General features: G+C 47.7%; 1 protein-coding gene across 2 annotated transcripts in view; it reads right to left on the reverse strand.

The window, feature by feature from the left end:
* The window catches only part of Map3k5 (mitogen-activated protein kinase kinase kinase 5), a 208,121-nt gene extending 195,281 nt beyond the window's left edge, over positions 1–12,840 (reverse strand). Inside the window, exon 1 of one of the 2 annotated variants that reach the window (XM_048424974.3) lies at positions 12,062–12,840. In XM_048424974.3, coding sequence (XP_048280931.1) covers positions 12,062–12,527 — 466 coding nt within the window. In that variant the 5' untranslated portion in view covers positions 12,528–12,840. The remainder of the gene's footprint in view (positions 1–12,061) is intronic. The other variant, XM_048424975.3, reaches the window with a different exon arrangement.
* Between the last annotated feature and the right edge of the window lie 205 nt (positions 12,841–13,045).

Here is a 13,045-nt window from a genome sequence, read left to right on the forward strand (position 1 = left end):
CCAGAGCAACCATCTGGTCATCACCAAGTGCAATGGTGTTTAGAGCTTTCAGAGGGAGTGCATATGTCTGCCTCATTTAAAAAATTATATATTAGTGTGTGTGTGTGTGTGTGTGTGTGTGTGTGAGAGAGAGAGAGAGAGAGAGACAGACAGACAGACAGACAGACAGACAGACGAGAGAGAAAGAGAGAGAGAGAGAGATTACAAATATGGTCCACTATTACTAGCCTTTTAGTGGGTACTAGGCGGGATTGAACTCAGATCCTCATGCTTGTTTGGCAAACATTTTACTGACTGAGCTATCGTCTCAATTCTTGCTTTTCTCCTTTCTTTTCTTTTGTTATTTAATGATACAGGGTTTTGCTGTGTCACCCAAGCAAGTGGTCAAACTTGTAACCCTCTTGTCTCAGTCTCTGGAGTATTGGCCACCACACCACACTTGACCAACTAACTCATTGTTTAATGGGAAAACATTTTACATATATATTAGATATAGAAACTGGATCAAATGAGAAGTTACACTAGAAACAGATACACACATAATCAGAGAAGTAGAAATGAATTTGCTAACAGATGGAATACTGGTTAATAGTGTGTAAGGCAAGTCTGTAGGGATAAATATCAGTCATTTTTTTCTATAAGGTAGAAATCAATTAAATCTATATCAAAAGATATGTGTATGTATTGCTACGGAGAAGAAGCACTTGCATTTCTATCAGGTGTGCACATTACCCATTGACACTGCATAACAGCCAAATCAACAGAAGAAAACCTAAGGAGCACGCACCTTTCAAACTGGATAATTAGTTCCCAGAGGATATGTGATAAAGTCTGGCCCTCCAGTGAAAAGATCCTAATTCTCTCTCTTGCCCTCATTCATGCCTGTGACTGAAGGTTGGCCAGTCTCTCCATCTCTACACTTGGTGCTTTGGAGCTCTGTCTGACTTAAAACAACTGTTGCTTCCTTCTGTCTGCTAACCCTGCTATCTGAAGCTGATCCTGCCCTGAGAAAGCCCTAGAGCATGTTGCTATCACACAGGCTTCTAATCATGGTGGGGATCATGGTACCATTTGAATAACAGGATAACCATCCTCAAGGTTTTGATGTAGTAAGAGGTACAGGCTCTGAGTCCATAAACCCACCAAGAATGTCAGGATGATTCCTGTAGCGCCTGCAAACCTAGATTCGTTATTATGCTGGGAAATCGCTGTTGCTACCAACGAGAACACAGTTGGTGTTCTGCACAGGTTCCAATAGATTTATTCTTTTAGATTGAAAATAAGCCTATTCCAGAGGACACGTAGCTGCTCTAAACTTCTACATACCAAAGACATGAGTTTGGCCTTCTAATTTCAGGCAAGACATACTCAAATAAACAACATGATTGCTGTGTGCTGGGCACTGGGCTAGATGCTCTACACATGTCATTTTACCCAATCTTTTAAACAGTTCCCAGAGGCAGATGGCATCATTTGAATGCCAAGTTCCTGGATGGCTGGGCCCCGAATAAGAATAGTAAACAAATAAAATTCCATTTGGATAATAAAAGGCAAATACGGATTGGAGACATTGTTGACGCTGAGCCACAGCGAAGTCATGATTTATGCATAAAAAATGAGGCAGAGGGAAGGTGGAACGGCTTAGCAGGTAAAAGTACCTGTTGCACAAACCTGATGACCTGAGTTCAATCCTTCCACAGAATTATCCTCTGACCTCCACACACGGACCCTGGCACATGTGCAATGAAATGCATAGTTAAATACAGAGTTAAATAGTTAACTAAATATTTGGCATACATGTATGTGTAGATTATGGTTTTATGTATTTGAAAATCATTGTTTACAATAGAACAAAGCAGGAATTTCCATGAAGAGTTTTCCCAGGAAGGGAAACAGAAGAGAGGAGAGGCTTTCAGTGTTCTCTAGAATGACTCTAAAGAGAAGAGAAACGACCCAGGTATGGCAACGTGTTTAACAACTGTGGTCTTTGGGCAGAAGCTGCATGAACATCTGAATGTCTGGTTCATCTTCCTGGTACTCCTTTTCCTATTGAAATGGTTCACAAGTTACACTTCAAGAATGTTTACTTATTTTAGTGGTTCTGGGACCAATCCCAGCGCCCCTGCCTTGATAGTTGGAGGCGCTAACACTGAGGTACACCGCCAGCCCCCGAGGTGGTTTTGCTGCTACTGTTATTTCTAGTTAGCCGGTTAGGGAGGAACGTGGAATACAGGAAATTCTTGACTTCCTCAATGTCAGCTGTTCCCATGGAAACAGTCACATATTATAAACCTTTTCTTCCCCCAAAGACTTACATCTCTATTTCAAAGCTCTCCAGTGTATCTGCTGCCTCAGTCGGTTAATAAAACCATCAGGACGGAACTACTGCACAAGTGTTATCTTATGAGGAATGAGTCAGTCAGACTCAGAAGGGAACCACTCATGAAAGCGAGAACAGGCTAGGATGGGAGCCTGTCTCCACTGTACATGATTCCACTGAACAGATATTTGCTCTATCTTTGTCTCTGATCCCTCCGACTCTCATACTCAGAATCCGGCTCAAGATTCACCCGGGGTGGAGGGAAAAAAAGCCTGGCTTAAGCGGCTGATAAGCCAGCATTTGGCTTAGGCTCCTGTCTCCTTTGATGGTATTGACAGCAAAAAATGTCAGCTGATGTCATCAAACTGGCGAGAAGTCACTAACCAGAGTGAAGAGCGCCACCACGGTTCACCCTTACAGTGATTCTGTGACAACCATGGACTAAGATATCTGAGCTGCTGCTTTCACTGTTGGTCACCTGCAGAGGACACCTGCAGTGAGTATTTGGGCACACTCCACATACACCAAGTGTTACAGTGGGGAAACAACCTGGGTTACTAAAAAGGTGGGAGGACTTGACTAATCAATCACTTGATTAACACTGACCGAGTCATGAATTCTTTAAGATACAGACAATACACTGCCACATATACTTCTTCTAGTTCAGCTAAGAAGATCGAGAGCGGATGACAGAGCACTGAACGTCCTACTTGGATCCTGACCTGATCACGGGAAACCACCCATGCACCAGTGTGACCAGGATATACACAGGAATGCCAAGGCGGAGGGGAGAGCGGTGCCGCTGGATGCAGGAATGGCAATCCTGGTCCTGCTTCTCCCAGCTCTAAACTATGCTTTTTACAATATGCAGGTTAGAAAGCTTGAACAGGACATCGAGAGGCATCTGAGCTGGGTAGGATGGTGCATGCTGATAATTCCAACACTGAGCTGAGACAGGAGGATTGCCAGTGTGAAAAGGGCTAAGGAGTAAGACACTTTTCAGATAAAACATCAACGCTGGGTCACCAGCGCTCTTAATCCCCAAGTCCTCTCTCCAGCCTCAGGTTAAGTTCTACTTAACAAATTGAGATAGCCAAGGATTTTTTTTTATTGTGTGCATGTGTGGTGTGCACTTGCTAGTGTAAATGTATGCATGTGGAGAAGAGTGCATATCCAGATACACATGTGGAGGTCCAAGGTTAACACAGGGCATCTTTCTTCGGTCTCTATCGTGGTGTTTTGAAACATGGTCTCCACTGAAACCGAAGTCTGTTGATTTGGTTAGACTGGCTGGCAATGAGCTTAAGGGATCTATCTATTCTCTCCCACAAAGTCACCCTCTGGGAACTCACCACACTATTTCCCCCCTCCTTCCCTCCCTTCCTTCCTTAATGGGGCTCTGGAGCTCTGAGCCCAGGTCCTCAAGCTTGCTTAGCAGGCCCCTTACCAACTGAGTCATCTCCCAGGCCCAGGGTAATCAAGACTTTTAAATGAGGAAGAGTTTCCTAGCTTAGGAAATACTTGGTTTCATATAGTTTGTGGTCAGCAAATGGATGGACGGGCATCCCCTGATACGTACTAGGGCAGCTCTCCCATGCCTCTGTTGAGCAAGAAGTTCATAGGTATGAATGAAAGAGGCTGCAGATGCCAGAGGGCACTGACAGACAGGTCATGGGCATTTTCAGACTCCCTATGTGAAGGAATACAACTTCCTGGATGGGTAAATCACGTACCATGGGCTGGTGCTTTCCTCACTGTTGATTTCCCACTGTAAGAGAAGAGGCTTGTTTGGAAGGAGTGTGTTATAACACCCTGTGTGTCTTGGTTAGCACTAAGTCACAGAGCCCTACCCTGCTATGCAGGAGACCCTCTTTACATTTCTCCCTCTCCCTCTCCCTTCTGTCTCGTCTCCCCCCAGACAATCACCACAGCATAGCTTGTGTTTTGTCTCTGAGTTTTTATGCTTCTTTAAAAAGTTAATATAAAAATGAAAGGAGAGGAGGGAAAGGAAAAGGAGGGGAGGGGAGAGAACCTTAGAGTCCCTGACCAAAAAAAGCAGTCTCCTGTAGCTATACTGATTTGGATGGGTGTTTGAGGAGAAGGGCTGGAAGAAGCGCTAAGGCGGGTCACAGAGTTGGTACCTTGTAGTGCAGAGACCTAGCATTCACTGGGCTTTATGCGTATGAAGCTCCCATTCCACCACAAGAAACTGTGAACCAATCGAGCCCCGAACAGGAACTACACAGAACTCAGACCAGGCCTCCGAAACAGGAAGCAGGGGATAGTCCCTGTGGCTACCACAGAGGAACTGACCCGTAGCGGCGAACTCCCAGGAAACTGGCACTAGCCAAGAGCACTGGAGAGGCCAGACGATGCTGGGCATTATACACGGCTCTCACCTAGAGAGGGAACCAGCTCAGGCTACCAGCTGGCAACGTCTCAAACAGGCCAAGTCAGCCAAGCGGAGGGAAGAAACCACGGCCATAGGAACAGGAAGCAAGGCCACTCGGGACTATCTGTAGTTGGCTATTTGGGGTAAGAAATGGGAGCTCCAAAAAGAATCTATTTTTTTTTTATAGTGAGAACTTTTCTTTTTAGATTCACATGCACGTGCGCGCATACATACATGCGTGTGTGCATGCGTGCGCGCGCGCGCGCACACACACACACACACACACATTTTTTCTTGCAAGGGTTCTACTACAATTCATTTAGGAAAATCACACTTTGTTTCAATTAGCCAGTTATCCAAGAAACCAAGAGGCAGCACTGTACTCCAGGTTTAAATGAGGCAGCAAGAGCTGACCCAATGGCATGCCAGTACAAGAAGAAAGCATGTGTGGGTGACCACAGGGACGATTCTTCTTAAAAGTTCAAGCAACCAGAGGTAGGTAGGTGGGTCGCCTGGATCCAGTGAACTTACCATTGTTTCCTCTTTGGCAAACTGGACTGAGGCTTATTTCTCTAGAGAACTAGAGTGACTGAAAAGTACAGAGAGGCCACGGGGCAGTGCCGGTCAGAGGCTGCGAACACAAACGGCTGTGTTGATCGGCAAAATACAGTCTTCACTCACCCGTGGCATCATGGGTGAATAACGATGAACTCTACTTCTTCGTTTCCCCTACTTCTATTATATGCAAAGACCTGTCCTTTATTCTGAGGTTATGTCCTCACAGTCTCATGTAGTCCAGGCTGATTTCAAAGTCGTTCTATAACTGAGGGTGACCTTTTAATCCTAACCCGTCTACCTCTAGCTCCCAAGTGCTAAGACTGAAGGCTTGGGCCACCACACTGCAAGAGTCTTCTTGCTATGGTTGTCCTTGGTTGTGGTTGCTGGTGTTGCTGTTTGGAGTGCTGGAGACTGAACTTGGGTTCTTGCAAATGCTAGCCAAGTGTTCTAGTGTTGAGTCATGTTCCCCAGTTCCTACCTGATTTGGGTGAGTGCACAATTAACATTTTTAAGTGTGTGTGTGTGTGTGTGTGTATGTGCATATGCTCACGTGGTGTTTACCTGTACTAACACATGTAGAGGTGGCCAGAGGTCAACATCAGGAGTTTCCCTTTATTGCTCTCCATATTGTGTCCTTGTGTTTTAAGAGGAGAGTCCCTTACCCTAGTGATATTTTGCTATGTTTTAACAAATAAAGCCTGGCTAAAGATCAGAGTGTAGAGCTAAGCCATTAGAGGCCAGGGAGTGGTGGCATACACCTTTAATCCCAGGCCTCAAGGCCACATGGGGCTACAGGAGATTGAATCTGTCTACAAAGAGAAACAGAGCTCACACAAAGGTGCTCCCAGCACCAGGGAGTCACAGACCTTTAATCCTAGCACCAGGAAGGTGCAGACAAGAGTGATATGGCTGGGCAGAGAGAGAAATATAAGGCAGGAGGAGACAGGAGCTCAATGCAATCCGAGGAGCAGTACAGTCTGAGGATGCAATCTGAGGATGCAGTCTGAGGCCAGGATTGCCCCTTTGGTCTGAACACTAGTAGAAGTAAAAGAACTCTCTAGTGACCAGCCTCTCTGCTTCTCTGATCTTCAGCATTAACCTCTATATCTGACTCTGGGTTTTTATTATTCACTGAACCTGGAACACACCATTTTAGCGAGACTGGCTAGCAGCAAGCCCCTGCAATGCTCTGGTCTCCAGCACTAGGACTACAGATTCCCTTTGCGGTCTGTTTTCACGCGGATTCTGAGGATCTGAACGCAGGTCCTCCGGCTTGTGAAGCATACACCTTACCCACTAAGCCATCTCCCCAGTTCCTTACGAGCTCATCTATAGTACAAAAATATCTTTCCTTTTTAGGAACATTATATTAGGTTGTTGTTCTTTTTTTTCTCTTCGTGTTATAATATCTTTAGTTAGAAAAACAAAGTCTTAGCAAGTACATTTCAGTTCTCTTGAGTTTTTTTTTAACTGGTTCATGGGAACTACTGGCTCACTGGGAATACACACTTCATCCTCTCTCCCAAAGTGAATGATAATACTTACAAAATCCAGGCTGGACATGAGAGCAGAAATGCAGAAGTCAGCAGCAAAACTTTGAAGAACTCAGTCTAAGACAGAGGGGTCCAAGGTTCATGTTTTATTTTACCAAGCAGAACTGGAAGTCCTAAGAAGGCGAGCTGGAGGCAATGGAGGCGAAGCCCGGAAAGATCAGATGCCACTCTGGCAAAACAGCGTAAGGGCCACTTTGAGCGCAAACTCAACTCCACTGAAAACACAATGTGGATGAAAATAGAAGAGCTGAAGTGCCTAGAATTTCAGCTACCACGTGCTTCCTTCCGGCTCCCCACTATTGCTAGAGCATGAAACACCGAGCAGGAGATTGCAATCTTCAATGAGTCAGGCTAAGAGGAAGGCCCCGGCAGATGCAATAATGGCTCATGGCAAGGAAAGGGGAAGTGGGCAGTCCATCTAATCCAGTGCCCACCAAGGGGAAGGTAGGTGGTTTTGAGCCAAGCAAGGTCCCTAAGCCTTACATCAGCGGGGAGCTGGAGGCCCTAAGTGCGGTAGGCGAGGAAGAAAGCTGAAAGAAGTGAGAGTATTCTCACATCTTGCTCGCACCTCCTCTTTCGCGGAGCACCCTTCTCTTCCCGCACTGGCTCTCTCAGCCCCTTCCCTTATCCAAGTTGATGCTCCTCCTACCAAATGCATCAGAGGCATTTGACAAAAAGGATCAGAGCAAAAGCCACTGGGCTAAGACTCAGAGGAGCATTTCAAAACCCCAGTGTAAGGGATCAGAAACATCATTTCCCGAGTGTTTAGAGTAGTGCATGGGCTCCATAGGCATAAATTGGCAAAGCCAGAATCTGGAATCCGCGCACTGATACCGAGGAAAGGTGTGATGCAATCTTAAATCATTGAACCTGAATGAACACGCAGAACTTCTTTATGGCTCAGTGTTTTCATAAGCAAAATAAGGAGACACGGAAGGTCATTCCAGTGATACACATAGAATTGGTGCCCATTAAGTATTTTTAAGAGTTGGGAATGTTGCTTGGTTGGCTGAGCATGCATGAAGTCCTGGGTTCGAACCCCTCTACTATATATATGGGAGACTATAAACCCAGCATCCAAGAGATGGGAGCTAAAGGATCGGAAGTTTAAGGTCATCCTCCACTGCATAGCAAGTTCAAATCCTGAGCACTGAAGGTCTGTTCACAAAGGCAGCACCCTGTATCAATGACACCCATAGCCTTTGCAGACTTTTACTGCCTACCATGCAAAGGACTTGGAGCAGGTGTGGTCTGGCTTGGTATCTACCACCTCTGAGCGAGACTCTCTTATATATAAAGCCATAACTATCTTGAAGACGCATGAATGGTTTTCACAACAGCACTAATTAAGCATGAATCAGCTTTACTTGACAGAAGAAGAGAAGGGCAAACACAGTCCGGAAACAAACCAGAATAAATAATAATAAAATCCAGAATTCAGTGAAAACTTCAGCTCCAATGCATTCTTTAAACAGACATCAGCACACAGAATAGGGGAAAGTCTAATAGTACGGGCACACTCTATCCCGTTATTCGCTTTTCTAAGCTGAACCACTTGGGCTCCATCCTTCCTTTCCAAATGTTGCCACCCAGGCTCTGGGCTGCTGCCGCTCAGGGACAGAGCTCCTGTCCGGCATGCCCAAGGTGCAGTTTCCAGCGCTGGAGAAGAAATCATAACAATAAACAAGACCCAGGTTGGGCTGTCCTTGCTTAGTCTCCCATCTGGCTTCGGGTGCCACATCCTTTAAAAAGCTACCCTGTGGGGGCTGGAGAGATAGCTCAGCAGTTAGGAGCACTGACTGCTCTACCAAAAGACCTGGGTTCAACTCCCAGGACCCATATGGCAGTTCACAACTGTCTGTAACTCCAGTTTCTGAGGATCCATGGCAAAACACTAATGGACATTAAAAAAAAAAATTACCCTTTGACCCAGCAATGGTAGAGCACACCTTTAGTCCCAGCACTCAGGAGGCAGTGGCAGAAGGAACTCTGAGTTCGAGGCCAGCTCTGGTCTATAGAGCGAGTTCAAGGAATCCCAGGGCTACACAGAGAAACCCTGTCTCAAACCACAAGAAAAAAAGTTACCCTTCAACCCATCTACCCTCGCTCTGAGTGTGGGAATCTGTGGCTTCTGGGTGACCTTTCCATGGGCTCTGTGACCCTGTGATAGCCCAGTCACAGGCTCCACCCTCCCACTCTCTGATCTCCTCAGGACCAAGGACAGGCCATAAATGAGCACTTACAAATCTCTATGAAGTACAATGAGTCATTTGCTGTAATAAGATTGAAAATTTAAAGAACAGACCAGGTCATTCAAACCATCCTCTCCTGAAAGTTTAAATGACTCACTCAAGATTACAGAAGAGACAGGACCAAAATCCAGACCCTGAAGCTCCTGTTCCAATACGCCTGCTTTCTTGTTTGCACTGATACACAGAATCTTAAACATTTGATTCAGCTCTTTCTCCACTTCTGCCCCGGTGAACTTTTCATATAAAATTACTCCTACTGAAAGGCACAAGTATAGGACCAAAATCAGAACTGGATAAACAGCCCACCAGGAGGGGCCATGCCCTTCCAACTGTGCCCTAAGGAGCCAATCTCCAGATGAAGGTACAGGTATAGAGAAAAGGCCATGCATGACCCAGGGACCTGCAGTTTCTATGCTTAGCCAGCCTGCAAGCTGAAACTGGCAACCAGTACAGTTTTATCACACACAGCCATACTCTCTTTGCTTGCTTCATTTGGCTTCTGTTTTTGAAAAGGAGACTGTCTCAATGTGTAGCTCAGGCTAGCCTTTGACTCACTGTATAGCTCAGGCTAGCCTTAGACTCTCAATGGCATAATCCTTTTCTTTAGAAACTGCTTCTGGAAGTTCTCATGGCAGAGTTGGATACCTGTGAGAGAAACCTGAAAGATTGCAGAGTCTCAAATATTTCTGTCTGGCTTCTGACAGAAAACAATACAAAACAACAACCAAATCAGCTGGCCAGCTCACACGGAAGGAGAGTGACCACTCTCTTAGACATCAGGGGAAAACCTGAGTCTGACTACCATCAACGCCCGAAGCCTTCAGTTTAGAAAGACGAAGGGTCAGGACAAAACTGGCACCACCCCTATTCCATCACAGCTTCATGCTGAATAAGAGACCTTCTAACAGCCTGGTGGCCGTGGCTCACACCTTTAATCTCAGCACTTCTGTCTTGGAGACAGAAGCAGGCAGATCTCTTACGCTCTGGATCAGCCTGGTCTACAATGGGAGTTCCAGGGCTACACGGAGAACCCTGTCTCTAAAAACAAAACAAAGCAAACAAATAGACAAAGGTATCATCCAGCTGGGCAGACACTAGACTCGGGCCTGTCTAAGGTGGCAGAAACAGTGAGCTGTAAGGCTGGCCGCTAACGAGGGAGTCTCCAGACTTACCGCTGTTCCTCGCTGCACCTGATGTCTCTGCAAACCTTTGCCAGTTCCTGATCCCAGAATCCCCCAGCAGAATACTTTCTTTGATTCCAATAGCAAATGTGCCCTCCATAAAGGCAGCTAGAGGCCCCCATGTACTTTCAGGGTCAGCATTCTGCACTAACCAGTCACTGCCTAAGAGTCCTAGGACTAGCGCTGGGTTGATTAGTTATCCCGCCTAATTAAGTAACACTCCTCTCCTAGGCTGGGTCACAGGATTAGGTGAGACAGATTCCGAAGTCTGCTCTCTTTAACCTTTCTCCCTTCTGCAGAGACGGTATTTGAGACTAACAGGGGACGGCCTTGTTAGAAAAGTTTCCTTCATATTAGCTGATGGTTTAAGAATTTTTTTCCGGACTCCCAGGGAAAATATGCCCACTCTATCATTGCAATAAAAATAAGCTCAAGTTTTTATTTGGCTTTTTTCCTCTCATATCATTTGGTCCTTTGAAGCTTCTTCCAAAATATAATCCAAAAATAAGAGCGCTATAATTTTTAGAAAAGTTATGTTTATGTAATTTTTATAGCCAGCCACCCCGAGAACCAAGCTATAATATATTATATTCATGTTCAGTTATGAAGACACAGACTGTTTAAAAAATACCCAAACCAGAAATTCCCAGTTTATTTAGTCTGGCTTCCTTAACATGAAGTTCTTCTTGTTCTTAAAATATTCTGCTTTGGCTGAATTCCAAGACAGACATAAGCCTACTTCAGGTGTGTGGAAGGGAGGCTGTAAGAGAATTAGATTGTAATATAAAACCTGCGATCACAAACGGAAGCAGCTTATTGAAGACATAAAGCCTGATTTTCCCACCACCACAATTATAAAATTTAGCACATCTATTTACTTGATTTCATTGCATTTCGGCAGCACGTTGCCATTCCTGGCATTTGCTAACAGACGGCTAATTGCTTCAGTCATGAGCACTCTCTAAGACTTTCAGAAACGGGCCAAAAAGGGAGACATCTTCCCTTCCCATAGATGATGCTAGCAATCACTTTAATGGACAACCAAAACTGCCATTAGATAGCATAGGAACTCTTTAAACAATGTTAAATAATAAACCCTCCCAAAACCCACCACAGTATCGGGGGCAAATTAACACACACACACACACACACACACACACACACACACACACACACACACACACTGGTTCTTTGGGTAAGACTCTAACAAAGATCACACACATGTGATGTAGTCCACTGTAGTTTTACTCTAGGATGTAGTTATTTGACTGTTCAAATTGGTAAGAAGATGGGAAATTCAAGCCACCGAAACCTGAAGGTGAAATGAGTTGGGCAAGGTCAGGCCATGCTTTGAAAACCTATACTTGTACACTCTGCAGGCGGCTGACTGCTTGGCATAAGGCTTTCTTCCTTACTCCCAAGACTGAGAACAGAACAGCACCTCGGAGGGCCACAGGTGTGTGTGAAAGTAAAACCTAATGATACACCGACTGGCGAGAACTGATTGAAACAATTATCTCGCAATACTGAAAAAAATGTTCTTCAAGCCTTGGACTTGGACCCAGGGGCTCCGCCGCATAAATCAGCGAATCTCCCGCACAAATAGTCTCTTGCACCAGCACACCCCCTCTGGTAGGAGCGGCGGGCTCCAGGACAGTCCCGCAATCTCTCTGGTTGCTCCCACTGCGTGTGATGTAAATAGGAAGCTTGCTTCCCGCCCGTGAAGCAAAACAAAACAAAACATTCTCCACGATGACGGCCAAGAGAAACTCGGCGGCGGCCACGGCGAAGAAGCTGCCACTCACCTGCGTTGTAGAAACGGTCCAGGACGGCGGTTTCCCCGAAGTCCAGTTTCCCAAAATGCAGGGTCTCCAGGGTGGCGCCCACCACCTCACACGCCTCCCGCAGGCTCTGCAGGGCCTCGCTCTCGGCCACCACCAGCTGCCCCTGGCTTGCCTCGTTGATCACATATGCCACGGTGGTCCTCCGGCCGCCCCCGCTGCCAGAGTTGCCCCGGCCTCGGGTGGCGCTGCTCCCGGGGGTGGTAGCAGGGCACCCGGTCCCAGGAGCGGCCGCGCTCTCCACGTTCCAGAAACTGCCCGGCGGTGGTGGTGGCTGTGGCGGCAGAGGCAGCTGGCTCGGCTCGCCCTCCGCCGCCGTCGCCGCTCCTCCTCCCCTCCGGCAGCTGCCGCCCTCCGGGATGGTGCAAAAGCCCGGGGACGCAAAGGGCGGCACGGAGAAAGTGATGCCCTCGCCGGCTTCAGTGCCCATTTCTGCCTGCCGGGCTGCCGGGCCAGCGACCCCGGGTTCCCCAGTCCAGACGCACCGTCTGGCTAGCCACAGCTCCGGGCTGCTCCGTGCACGCCGGGCTAGGCAGCTGCCATCGCGCGCCGCGCCTTCGCCGCCGCGCCGCCGCCTCCGCTCGGGCGCCCTGTCCCCCGGGGCCACGCCGCTGCCCGGAGGCGGCTCGCCCCTCCTCGGCGCCTCCGTGGCCACGCCGCTCGCCCGCTGCAGGGTGGAGAGTCCACGGGGTGGGGACGCCAGCCGCGGCGAGCGGGAAGGGACAGAGCTTCCTCCTCTTGGCGGGCGAACCAGTCGTCGGCCAACCTGCGCGGCCGCTGCGGCTCAAGGGCGCCGCGCTCGGGGAGCCGCGCGTTGTCGCCGGCGGAGCGCGGGCCGGGCGAGGGCGCCCTCTGGGTGCCGCGCTACCTGGAGAACACCTTACGCGGGGTGGGCGGGCTGCCCCGGGCCGCGTCCCGGAACCTCGGTGGCCGCACCCGAAAACACCC

Source organism: Myodes glareolus, chromosome 1, assembly GCF_982192425.1.
Source record: "Myodes glareolus chromosome 1, mMyoGla1.1, whole genome shotgun sequence".
In the NCBI taxonomy this organism is placed as follows: Eukaryota; Metazoa; Chordata; class Mammalia; order Rodentia; family Cricetidae; genus Myodes; species Myodes glareolus.